The 13,212-nt window shown below is 41.3% G+C and overlaps 1 protein-coding gene across 2 annotated transcripts in view; it reads right to left on the reverse strand.

Moving 5' to 3' along the window:
- TBC1D8 (TBC1 domain family, member 8 (with GRAM domain)) overlaps nt 1–13,212 on the reverse strand; it is a 98,890-nt gene that overhangs the window by 42,476 nt on the left and 43,202 nt on the right. For both annotated transcript variants that reach the window (XM_006887800.1, XM_006887799.1), the window contains exon 4: nt 12,385–12,625. In XM_006887800.1, coding sequence (XP_006887862.1) covers nt 12,385–12,515 — 131 coding nt within the window. In that variant the 5' untranslated portion in view covers nt 12,516–12,625. The remainder of the gene's footprint in view (nt 1–12,384; nt 12,626–13,212) is intronic.

Genomic DNA, 13,212 nt, shown 5'->3' on the forward strand with positions numbered 1-13,212 from the left:
TTAATAAAATAAAAAAAAAAAAAGATTATGTGTGCCTCCAACTCTTGTGTTGTTAGCCTCCCAAAGCTACAGCACCCTCTACAGGAAAGATTAAGAGTAGGACTTGCTACTTCAGCAAGAATTTAATTTGCTAAACCTCTCACGGACAAAAATAAGCATTCCTTCCTGATTTTAGCAACACTGGGAATCAGCATTTAGTAACATTGAGAATCCAAGTATCAAAATGACAGATGATAGGTAGTAAGTAGTGGTGAGAACATAGAGAAAGCAGAACTTTCATGTTTTGCTGGTTACAACTTCTACTTTACTGGAAATGTAAAATGATACAAACACTTTGGAAAACTGTCTGGCAGTTCCTCAAAACATAGAGTTACCCTTGTTTTTGTTGTTGTTATGTGCCATCAAGTCGCTTGTGACTCATAGCGACCCTATGTATTAGCTCTGAACTCTCTGCTCTATCCTGAGCCAATCTCTCCATCTCTGACATGCCTACATGCCCTAGAAATTCTTTTCCTGGGTATAACCTCAACAGAAATGAAAATAGATGTCCACATACAAACTTGTACAAAAATGTTCATAGTAGAATTACACATAATGGTAAAAAAGTGGAAGTAAACCAATTGTTCACCAACTGCTGGATGGATAAACAAATGGTGGTACATCCTTAAATCAATGTTATTCAGCCAGACAAAGGAAGGAAATAATGGCACATACTAAAACATGGAGGAACCCTGAAAAAGATTACTCAAAGTAAAAGAAACCAGACACAGCAAACTACTATTGTACGACTCCATTGTCCTGAGATACTCAGAACAGGCAAACTCATAAGGACAGAAAGTAGATGAGTAATAGCCAAAGACTGAAAGGAAGGAGAGAAACAGGTGAGACTATCTATGGCTGCTGGGTTTCTTTTCAAAGTGATGGAATGCTCTGGAATGGACTGTGGTGATGGTTGTCTAACTCTGTCAATAGACAAAAAGAAGACTGCATGTCACCCTTTAAATGGATGAATCATATAACATGGAAATTATATTGTAAGAGAATTATTTCTTAAAATTTAGACCTATGCTTGGTATATGGTTAAGTACCAAATAAGCATAAGCACTAGCTGTGTAATCTGAAATTTAAAAACATGTACTCAAGTAAATTATCACTGGAGAGAGGACCTTTTAGCAGCAGCATCATAAGACAGTCATAAGGGAGGTCATACTATGAGAAAGCTTCGCCCTTGTACTCTGAGTCTTAATCTTAAAACCCAGTAAAGCAAAAAGGCAAATTATTAAACTTAAAAAAACACCACCACCACCCTCATTGCTATTGAGTCATAAATGACTCCTAGCTGGTCCTCCAGCAGGTTTTCCAAGGATACAAATCACACAGGAAGAGACCACCATTCTTTCTCTAGAAGAGTCCCTGGTGGATCTGAAGTACACAGATGGCCCACCACTGGGTTAGCAGTACAACTCCCTATAGACGGCTATGACACCAGAGCTGTCCATCAAACCAGAGCATATGAGAAGACTTATGAATGTGAGTCACAACCTCATATCCTTGGGAAAAATGTTATTTATCATATTAAGTATAGTTGACCTCACATTGGTCCTCAACTGAGTAAATATAGTTGACCTCACATTGGTCCTCAACTGAGAGTAACCCCTTCTGACAAAGCTGAACTGCTCCGCAAGGCTTTACTGACTGAAATCTTAATGGAAATGGCACCAAGCTCTTGTGTGGATTCAAACTCCCACACCTGCACCACCTGGACTGATGGCCCATTAGATTGGACTTTTTTTATCTGACAGAACTTTGACCAAGTCAGAAATATGAACTCTTAGTTGTGTGACCATTGCTGAGAGGCTCTGTATGTCACCTTTATATCTATAACATGGAAATAATTTCTACTCCAAAGATTCACGATGAATATAAAATGATGCCCACATATTATAACAGAGAAAAGGCAAGTTAACAATTGCATGTACAGTATGATGATCTTATCACTTAGCAAAGGTCTATAAAAACTTTGGAAGTGATGTGAAAGAGGATTCTCCCTCAACTATGAATCAATTTTGACTCAGCTAGGACCCACCAGCAGTGAGCAGTAGTAGTCTTAGTATTTTTATTTTGCATAGAAGCAAAGGCTTTTTAAAAGAAATTAAGGTAATTCTTTTGGGAAAAGGAAAGCTTTTAAAATGTTCAATAAATGCAAGGTGCTAAATTTTAAATTTGCGACTCCACACTGCAGCCTAAGTGGTTTTTCAAAACCAGGCTAATAGCAGATGGCTTTGTGATATAACATAACTTGACTAGGATGCTTCCTTATGGATATTTTCTGTTCTTCCAGGAGCCCTAACCTGTCACATCATCACACACAAGGTTCTTCTAAGGTATAATAGATTGAACACTGTCTGCCCACAATGTGTGCTGGAATCCCAGCCCCTTCCCCTGTAAGGGTATGATCCCTTTTGGGAATACCATTTTCTTTATATTAAAGAGGCCATATTAGTGCAGGGTGCATCTTAAACCTAATCAATTTTGAATTTAAAAGGCAAGATTAGGTACAGAAATAAATAAGCACAAACAAGGGATGAATAGATGCGACATGGCAATTACCAAAGAATGCCAAGAATAACAGCAGAGAAGCGAGCAGAGAACTTCTCCTTAGAGTGCTCCAGCTGTTTCTGTGTAATGGTCAGCATAATTTTAGAACATAGGAAGGTACCAGAAATTCCTAAGAGGCCATGAATGAATGGCATCATTGCGGATGTCAGATGGAACCTTGACTGAAAGCAGAGAATATCAGAAAGATGTTTACCTGTGTTTTATTGCCTATGCAAAGTTACTTGTCTACGTGGATCATAATAAATTGTGGCTAACACTGAGAAGGATGGGAACGTCAGAGTATTTAATTGTACTTGTGTGAAACTTGTGCAGAGACCAAGAAACAGTGATTTGAATAGAACAGGGAGCACTGCAAAGGTTTAAAATCAGGGAAGGTGTGTGTCCAGCTTATATCCTTTCTCCATACCTATTCAACATGTATGCTGAAAAATTCAAGAAGCTGGACTCTAAGAGGAAGAATGTGGCATTGGCGGGAGACTCATCATCTGTTTACCTTATTCAAATTACACAATCCTGCCTGCAAAAAGTGAAGAAAATTTTAAGCACTTACTGAAGAAGATCAAAGACTATATAGCCTTCAATATGGATTACATTTCAATATCTAGAAAACAAAAATCCTCACCACTAAACTAACAGACTATACCATGACAAATGGAGAAAAGACTGAAGTAAAGTATTTCATTTTGCTTCGATCCACAATCAACACTCATAATTGTTGTTGTTGTTGTTGTTGTTGTTAAGTGCCGTCGAGTCGCAGGCGACTCATAGCGACCCTATGAAGGAGAGTCCTCGACACTTGGATGCCTTTCATCCTCTCTCCAAGTTCATAGGGTTTCAGGAGGCAAGCTATTATGGAAGTGGATGCCACTCCTCCAAGCACTCACTCACTCACTCATAGTAGCAGTCAAAAATCCTGGGAAAATCTGCTGTCTGACCCATTTAAAAGTGTAAGAATGGAGAATCTCACCACTAGCAAGGAAGACACAGGTAGTGCATGCCGTTGGGGGCCAGAGATTCCTGTGCCAGCCAGACCTACAGCAGCAGCAGCTGTGGCTGAAGCAGAAAACCAGAGACCTGACAAGAGACGGAGCTGATCTTGGGCCTGTGAGGTCATGACACCAGAGCTATGAGCCTTTGACAAAGTCTGCTGGACAACTTGGGGGGAGGGGCAGTAATAACTGGCAGGACTGAGAGTTTTATAACAATGGCCTAAAGTTGTGAGCATATTTTGGAAGGTGTACTGACTGGGTGAGTGTATCTTGCTGCCAAGCTGAATTATAGACTTTGACTTAAAAAAAACCCAAACATACAAGAATGCTAGTTTAAAGACTAAAGTCCTCCTGGCCCAAGTCGTTTTTTCGATTGCTTCCTATTCATCTGAAAGATGGATGATAAATAAGTGAGACTGAAGAATTGATGCCACTGAGCCAAAGGCTGTTGGAGAAGAGTACTGCCTAGTCCATGGACTGACGAAGGAACAAATAATCTGTCTCTGAAAAAGTACCAATCAGAGCTGGCGAAACTTCATCTCACACTGTGGTACTGCAGCACAGCTTCTTACCACTAGGCCATCAGAACTCAAAGTCATCTCACATGTTTTGAGTATGTTGTCAAGAGGGGCCAGTCCTTGGGAAAAGGTATCATGCTGGGAAGGTGGAGGGGCAAAGAAAGAGAGGAAGACTTTCAACAAGAAGGTTTGACAAAGTGATTGCAACAGGCTTGAACATGGTGGAGACTAAGGACAGCACTGGCAGCAAGGTTTTGACCTGTTGCTCATAGGGCTGCTATGAGGGGTAGTCAACTTGATGGCACCTAAGAACAAAAAACTATTATGATTAATTTCTACTCCTTAAAGGCATTCATTGATTTTTGGTGTTTTTGTTATAGCATCACTAGGAAAATAAAACACAAGATCAGAGATGGACAGCTGATAACATTTAATATGAAATACTCATAAAGAGAAAACTGACATATGTCTAGAAAAATACTCTAAACCCTAACCCAGTTATACTGATGTCTTTGAGCTGTGGTGCTGGGGAAGAGTATTGAATATACCATGGACTGCTAGGAGAAAAAACAGGTTTGTCCTAAAGAGGGTGAGACGAGGCTGCTCCTTGGAGGCAAGGATTCTGAAACTTTGTCTGACATACTCTGGACATGTTGCAAGGAGGGACCAGTCCTTGGAGAGGGACATCATGCTTGGGAGGGTGGAGGGACAGAACAAGAAAAGAAGACCCTTAACGAGATTAACTGATTCAGTGATTGAGGTAATGAGGGTAGATGTGTTAGAGACAATAAGGTTGGCACAATATAGGGTGGGGTTCAGAGCTGTTGTACATAGGGTCACTATGAGTCGTAAGCAACTTGATGGCATATAACAACAACAACAACATACATCAGAAGCTCTGGTGGCATAGTTCATGGTGAGCTATACTGTTGAACAAAAGGATACCGACTCCAGCTGTTTAAATCTACCCATGACTCTGCAGGACAAAGACTAAGCCTCCTATAATGAAGCTTACAACCTCAGAACCTGCGAGTCAGACTGAGTTGGCAGCAGTGAGTGAGTGTCACAGCACGATGGTCCCAGTTACTGCAGTTACTTCTTTAAATATCTTCTACATTATGGACTACTGCTTCCTAAATGGCCTGAGCCTCTCCTAGGCAAAGTCTACATAAAATGGGAAAACACTGAGAACATTCTAGAAGTTTGGGTACTACGAAGGCCAACTCTTCAGGGTTATGTCAAAGTTCTTAGCTTTATTCCAATATCCCTTGTTGTTGTTGTAGATTGCCTTCGAGTCGAGCACGTCTCATAGTGACCCTATGAACAAAAGGCCCGAAGGCCTTATTTTGAAAACTTTTAAACTTTGAGAAACTTGTATCTTTGTCCACAGTGTATGTCTGCATTTGGTTGCAGTTAAAGTCAATGCTTACAACCTGTATGCATTTTATAAACACGATTCTGGACACCACTGAATCCTAAGTTCTCTTTTCCTTTCTAGAAGGACATCTCTATCTCTTGAAGGAATGACTGAAGCCAAAGAGAATACCAAGTGACATGAGCCACAGCAGCTTGTGAACTGCAGGAACGGACGCTGCTCTTTAATTAGGTGCTTTCAAGTAGATTCCTTCTGATAGCAATTCTATGTGACACAGTAAACTGCTTCACGGGGTTTTCTAAGCTGTCTGCTGGGAAAGGGGGAGGGTCAGAGAAAGAAAAGAAGACCCTCAATGAGAAGGACATAGTGACTGTAACAACAGAATCAAACATATCAGAGATGGTAAAGATGGTACAAGATAGAGCAAAGTTCAGATCTGTTGTTCATACGGTCCCCATGAAACATAGTTGGCTTGAAGGCACCTAACAACCACCACCTTTACAAGAGCGAATTGTCAGATCTTTGTCCCACAGTGCTGCCGGATGGGTCTGAACTGCCAATCTTTTGGTTAGCAGTCTCGTGTTTAACCATTGAGCCATCAGAGTTCAATGGAAGGGCGGTGGAAGTTGTTCTTAAGTGTCATCTATTCCAACTACTCATAATGACACTATGTACAACAGAACAAAGCACTGCCTGATCCTCGGCTGAGAGATGAGAAACACAAGCCTCTCAGGACACTCAGATTAAGACCACCTTGTCCTTTAGGTCTGAGACTCTGGGTGGCACAAACAGTAAAGGCACTAAACCATTAACAGAGAGGTCTGCTGGTCACACTCACTCAGAACTGCATTCCAAGACAGGCTCAGGGTTTCCTTCTAAAAATAACATCTTTAAAAATCCTCCAGAGCTCGTGGCTTTGCTCACAATAGCTAGGAGTTGGAAGCAACCTAAGTGTGCATCAACAAACGAACAGATAGAGAAGTAGTGGTATATTCACACAATGGAATACTACGCTGCATTGAAAAACAAGAAACTCATGCAATATTATTAAAAATGGGTGACCCTGAAGGACATTATGCTGAGTAAAATATCTCAGTCACAAAAGGACAAATACTGCATGGTGCCACTGTTGTAGAAAGTGACTGACATCAGGGTTGTGGTAAGACTGAGAAAAACTGGATAGATTATGTATACTGAATTGAAAGAGATGAGGGAGAGAACAGTTTAAAAGTGATATAAGATAGCACATTATGATTATCACAGGAATCCAGAATTAAGGTTGCATAGCGGCGTGCATTGGGGGCAGGGGCGGGGGCAGGGGGGACTGTGTACCAACAAAGAAGTTTATCTTTTGCTTTTCAAAGAGAGGAGCGAACTGGGAGTGGGGGGTAAAGAAAAACGTGCAACAATGAATGAATGAAAAATCCAAAATCTCTGTAAATGTTCATTAAAAACAATAATTCAAAAAATCCTCCAGAGCAATTCTGCTCTGCAGACAAGGGGCCTTCATCAGTTATAACAGATATAAACTCGACAGACTGTTAATTTGGGGTTTCTGGTCTCTGGCAAGAAATAACAACCTTTGGGTCTCTTGTGTAGCAGATGGTAGTTTGATAATAATTTTATCAACTTATTTTCTGAACAACATAAAAAACAAAGCCCACCTATCACAATTTGTCTTTCTTTCATTCTTTAAAAAAAAACACACCAACACACAGACTGCCCATCTCTCAGGTGGACTTGAACCACGGTCTTTGGGCTGGCAGTGCAACGCCTCACCACTAGGCCACCAGAGCTACCAATCTGCCTTTCTGATCATAAACTACCTTACTCCAATACTTATTCAATGTCTCTATTTTTCTTCTGTAGACAGGAGCTCTAGTCAGTAGGGAGCAGTGCTACTCATCCAAAAGCTATGTCTCCCTGGTGGTTTGAACCCAGCAGCAGCTCCCTGGAGAAAAGATGGGCAATGTACAGCCTGGGAAACCCACTGGTGGGTCACCTCTGAGTTGTTCTGATTCACAGACAGTGAGTTCCTTCTGTAGAGATTATCAGCAGACATCATCAGTCACAATTTAACATTAAGAAAGTAGTGGCATTATTGTAGAAATAGAAATATAACAAGAAAAACGTGTATGAGGATCTAAGGGGGAGGGGGCAGAGAGGTGAAGACGGGCAGGAGGGGAAGTTAATCATAGGGTCGCACAATTTGATGGGTGGAGGGAGAGGTAGGTAAAGGAAATGGGAAAGAGCCAGTGTGAAAAGCAATGCATATGAACTCTGTAAGCAAACCAGTATAAAATAAAAATTTTATTTTTTAAAAAAAGAAAGTTGTAGCTCATTACAAGTAGGTTCTCATGTGTGGGATGAATTATGAAACTGTGGAGAAGTACTTGTCTGAGGACAGGAACTCATGTATCAGCCCCATCAGTACTTCCTTCCCACCACTCACATTGCTAGTACGTACAGGTTAAAAGCAACTGCTCCCATGATAGTGAAAGCTGACCAGAGCAAAAGAGAATGCGGCAAATCACTCTACCTCAACATGTGTGATTGGGTGTGCTGACTATGGAATAGACCAGGAATTATTCATATGCAAGTTCAAATTGAAGCTAAAGAAAAGAAAAACAAGGCCATAAAAACTAAAGTATTGAATTGGGTTTATCCTACTTGAATTTAAAAATCATCTCAAGAATAGGTTTGAGGCTCTGAACACTAAAGGATCAAAGACCAGATGAGTTGTGAGATATCAAAGATTCATCTTTGAAGAGAGCAAAAGGTCAATATGAAGACAGAGAGAAAGAAAAGATCAAAACAAATGTCAGAAGAGACTTTGAAAATTGCACTGGAGCGTCAAATAGTCAAAACAAAAGGAAGAGATGCTGAAATAAAAGAGAGGCACAGAAGATTTCAAAGAGCAGGTAGAGGAAACAAAGTATTATAGTAAACTGCATAAAGAGCTGGCACTGGAGAATAAAAAAGAAAGAACTTGCTTGGCATTTCTCCAACTGAAAGAATGGAAAACAAATTCAAGCCTAGAAATGCGATGGGAAAAATCTTGAATGATCCAGAGAGCATCAAAAGAAGCTAGAGGGGCTAACAGAGGCTATGTAAAACAAGAATAAGGTGCTCCTTATAAGTCACAGTTTTGTAACCTGCTATGCATCTGAGAGCTGGACAATGAATGAGGACAGGAGAAGAACTGATGCATTTGAATTGTTGGAGAAGAATACTGTACATTGACTCATTTATTCTTTCTTTCTCTCCCTCCATGGAGTCCCTGGGTGGCCCAGGTAGTTGAGTGCTTGACTAATAATGGGAAAGTTTGCTGTGGAGCCCATCCCAACAGCATCTCAGAACACAGTCCTGGCCATCTGCTTCTACAAGGTCTCAGCCATGAAAACCCAATGGAGCCATTCTAGTCTGCATACTTAGGGTCACCAGACATCAGAACAGACTGCAGAGCCACCACCACCATCATTGTCACTCCCTCATTTTCTCTCTGGGAAATCTCTCCAACTCTCAGCCACCCCACTGTCTCCTTTATTTTCATACAGGATTCTATCTGATATTCTTCAGAAGCCCTGGTCAGGGTGCTTCTTTTTGTCCTTATGTGTAAAACACAAGGGCACCAGGTCCTTTCAGCTCCATGATGTGGGTCCTGTGGCAACCGTGCACTCTCCTGTCCTCCTGCCTCTGGAGAAGATCCAAGCTCTGCTCCAGTCTGCACTCCCATCCACCTCCCTAAGTTCTATGGGAGCGCACACAGGCAGCACTCAGGAATAATGAGGACTCACACAGGTCACTGCACGCATGACCCAGAAGCCACCTTTCTGAAGCTGTTATCTGGGAAGGGAAGGGAAGATCCATCAACTTGAAAAAAACACCCCGTGAGCATTCCAGCAATTCTGATTGTACCCTGAGCTTGAAGAGGTTGTTTTCCTAAACTCTGAAACCTGGACTCTTTTGGCAGGAGCTCAAATTGACTGAGTCATTGCCTGTTTATATCCAAAGGCCCACGTCTCCATAACAAAAAGCTACAAACGAGAAGGGAACTAGCATTCAATCAGTAGGGAATGTTGTGTCTTTATTTCAGGAAGAAGTCACTCCAAGGGCAGTTACCAACTCCACACACCGTGGACCAGCTCTGTGCTTTACCACTGGCCACAACCAGAGCTCAACTGTATCATTTTTCCTTTCCACATTTTTCCTTTCCATTAGAGCCAGTAGTTCAGAGAAAACAGTATACATGTTGACAGGGTAATAAAACTCCATTACCACTGAGTCAAGTTTGACTCCTAGTGACCCGATAGGACACAGTAAAATTGTCCCTTTGGGTTTCCGAGGCTGTAATCTTTTACTGATACAGACTGTCATCTGTGACTTCAGAGTGGCCAGTGATTTTGATTCAGAACTGTTGTTGCTGTTGTTGTCAGGTGCTGTCAAGGTGACTATGAGACAGAGGGACCCTTTGAATATCAGACCTAAATGTTGCCCTAACCTGGACCATCACCATACTCTGTCATGCTCAAGCCCATTGTAACAGTCACACGTTAATCCGTCTCATTGAGGCCCGTCTTCTCTTTCAACGATCCCTCCACCTTTCCCAGAACAATGTCTTTTTCCAAGGACTGACCCCTCCTGACAGGGCTCGTCTAAGGCATAAGAAATCATTTCAAAGTCACTCTAGTGGCTTAGTCCATAGGGAGCTGCACCACTAAACCAAAGGCCACACTTTTCTGGTGGTTCGAATCAATCCATCAGCAGCAACTCAAGAGAAAGACGAGCAGTCTCCTCCTGTTCAATCTACAACTTCAGAAACTCAATGGAGGGCCAGCAATGAGTTGGTTCCAACTTGATGACAATGACCTAGATGTTGGAGCTTCAAAGGAATTTAGTGGTACGTCATCCAGCCCAGATTAAGGAAACAAAAGCTCAGTGGAATAATGAAATGCTGCTGCTGGCTATGCAAACAATTTCTGGCACTTTAGTGCTAAGCTTCACATAAATGAAACCTACTAGGTTTTAGCACTCTGAATATTTTCAAGAAAATGCTATAAAAAATAAGGCATATAGTAATGTTAAAATAGATCAATATTTTAAAATAAGTGACTAATAATATTGAAATAACTGTGAGTGATTCTTTGATCTATAAACATTAATGTAGGACAGAAGTTTATGGTTAGCTAGTTTTTCCAAGGTTACCTTTGTAATGGTTCACCTTTGTGTCAGCTCTGTATGCAGTCGCCCTGCTCTGAACTCTGTGACAGAAATCAAGAGTCAAGTGCAAACACCTGAACTTCACATAACAAAGCTGAACTTTCACCTCCTTAAAATGACAAATAATTCAAGCAACTACCTCACAAGGTTCCATGACAAGTATTAATTTGGAGCCAATGAATAATAAAGAACGAACATTGACATACAGTTACTGTTCTTGGTTGCCGCTAAGTTGAATGCAAGTTAACAAAAGATCTGCACTCTGTCCTATACTGTGCCATCCTCATCATCTCTGAGCCCACTGCTGCAGCCACTGTGTCAATCTATCCGGTTTCCTCTCTTTCACTGACCCTCCACTTTACTTTTTTATAATGACTTTTTTGTAATGAAACATATATATTTTTTACAGCATATTCTTTCCATTTAATCCCCCCCATTCATTCATTGTTGCACATTTTCCTCCCTGCCCATCTCTTTACTTTTAATGACAAGTTCACAGTCAAAGTAAACTATGCTGTCCTGAAAACTATCTCTATTAAGTCCTTTAATGTGGAAATACAAACTCTTTCAATGTTCATGAATAAATCACCAGGCACAATGATGGTTCAGTGGTAGGTTCTTACCATCCACAGAGGGGACTTGTGCTCAAGTCTCATCAATGTTCCTCTCAGGGAGCCTCCCGGTCTATCTGTGGGAGCTGACATGATGCTGACGCTGATGCTGAGTGGGTTTCAGCAGAGCTTCCAGATTAAGAGGAATTAAGAAGAAAGGTCTATTGATGGCTTTCCAAAGCCCAGCCAAGGAAATCCCTACGGATCACATTAGTGTGACCCACAATCGGTCACAGGACAAGTACGTGACAAGGCTGTGCTGCTTTCTTCTCTGTGAGGGAGCACCATGCCTCTGATGCCTCGATCAACATGAGTAACAGATTTCCATCATGAGCCTACCCACACTGCATTTCGAGAAGTTATGTGCTGTCAAGTTGCCTGCAACTCACAGCGACCCTGTGTATAGCAGCTCTGGAGCCTGCCCTGTCCTGAGCCAGTCTCGCTGACTCTGAAACACCTACCCCTGTTACACCAATACTGTATCAAACCATTTCACTCTTCCGAGCACGATGTACTTCTCCAAGGACTGGTCCCTCCTGGCCATGTGCCCAAAGTATGTGAGATGGAGCTTCAAAATCCTAGCCTCCAAGGAGAAACTTGGTTTAACCCTCTCCTAGACAGACTTGTTTGTTTTCTTGGTGGTCCATGGTATGTTCAAGACTCTTCTCCAGCAACAACTCAAAAGCATTAATTCTTCTGTCATCCTTAGGCTTTGTGCAGCTCTCTGATGCATAGTAAGTAATTTTACAAAGTATCTTTCACAAAAATCAATTTTGAAATAAAATTTTAAAAAAGGGGAGGGAAGTGGAACTGGATTCACAAACTAAAGTCCTGGGGGCAACCGTGGTTACTAACAGAAAGGTGTCTGAACTCACAAGCAGTAAGTCTGGTTTTTGTAGAAAGGAAATCATTATCAGTTCTACAACCATATTATTACCTCTGTCAAGGTTAGTAACATAGGAAAATTCAAATCGGGCACTATTAAGGCTCACAAAGGTGGGGCATCAGCCGAGATTCTCCCATTGGGAACACGATAGCACTCCAGCTCTTACCTCTTGGTGATCTGGCTTGGCTCCTGCAGATCTGGATCAAGGTCAAAGACCTCATTGTCCAGCAGTCTTCGGAGAGTCACATCTGCCAGCTGCTCCATTATCTTGAATACCTCATCAAGGTTGAAGAACATGGAGAAGTCCCGTTCTTTATTTTGTGTGGTGACTCGGATGGTATCCGTCAGAAAGACATTAGAAGTCCTCTCCAACTTCTGTATATCAACCCAAGGGATTACAAGTTTAACTACAAGAGAAAAAAGACAAATACATATTTTACTCTAAAATTTGAGCCAAACTTGAGCACCTCAGCAAACAGCTTCACAAGGCTTTCCTTAAGCCAAAACACAAAACCTTTTAAACCTGAGCAAGAAAGCAGAAACATGAAATTGCTCGAGAGCTGTCTGTTAGAAGCACAACTCATTTTCTTTTTTTAATTTATTTTTGAGTGAAGGCTTACAAATGATACTGGAGCTTTTTAAATTATTATTAAATAATTTCCAGACATTTTGTTTTATAAAATTAATTGATATTGGTGTCATTAGTTAACTTCAATGTCTAATCAAACCCTTTTTGATTGGAGGGAGGACTGGTGGCCTAGAGGTAAGATACTATGATGCAATTTCCAAGGTACGTGGTTTAAATCCAGCAGCTGCTCCATGGAGGAAAGATGACTAATCTCTCACATGATTTTACAGCCTCTGAAAACATGCTAGAGGGTCAGCTATGAGTCAGTTCTGACTCAATGGCAAACAACAACAAACCCCCCTGTGTTATTGTATTTCTCTTCACCCAACTTTACTATTTCTTAATTTCTACTCCTCTCTCCTTCCT

The sequence above is a fragment of the Elephantulus edwardii genome, unplaced genomic scaffold, assembly GCF_000299155.1.
Source record: "Elephantulus edwardii isolate Elephantulus edwardi_28Jun2011 unplaced genomic scaffold, EleEdw1.0 scaffold00062, whole genome shotgun sequence".
NCBI lineage: Eukaryota > Metazoa > Chordata > Mammalia > Macroscelidea > Macroscelididae > Elephantulus > Elephantulus edwardii.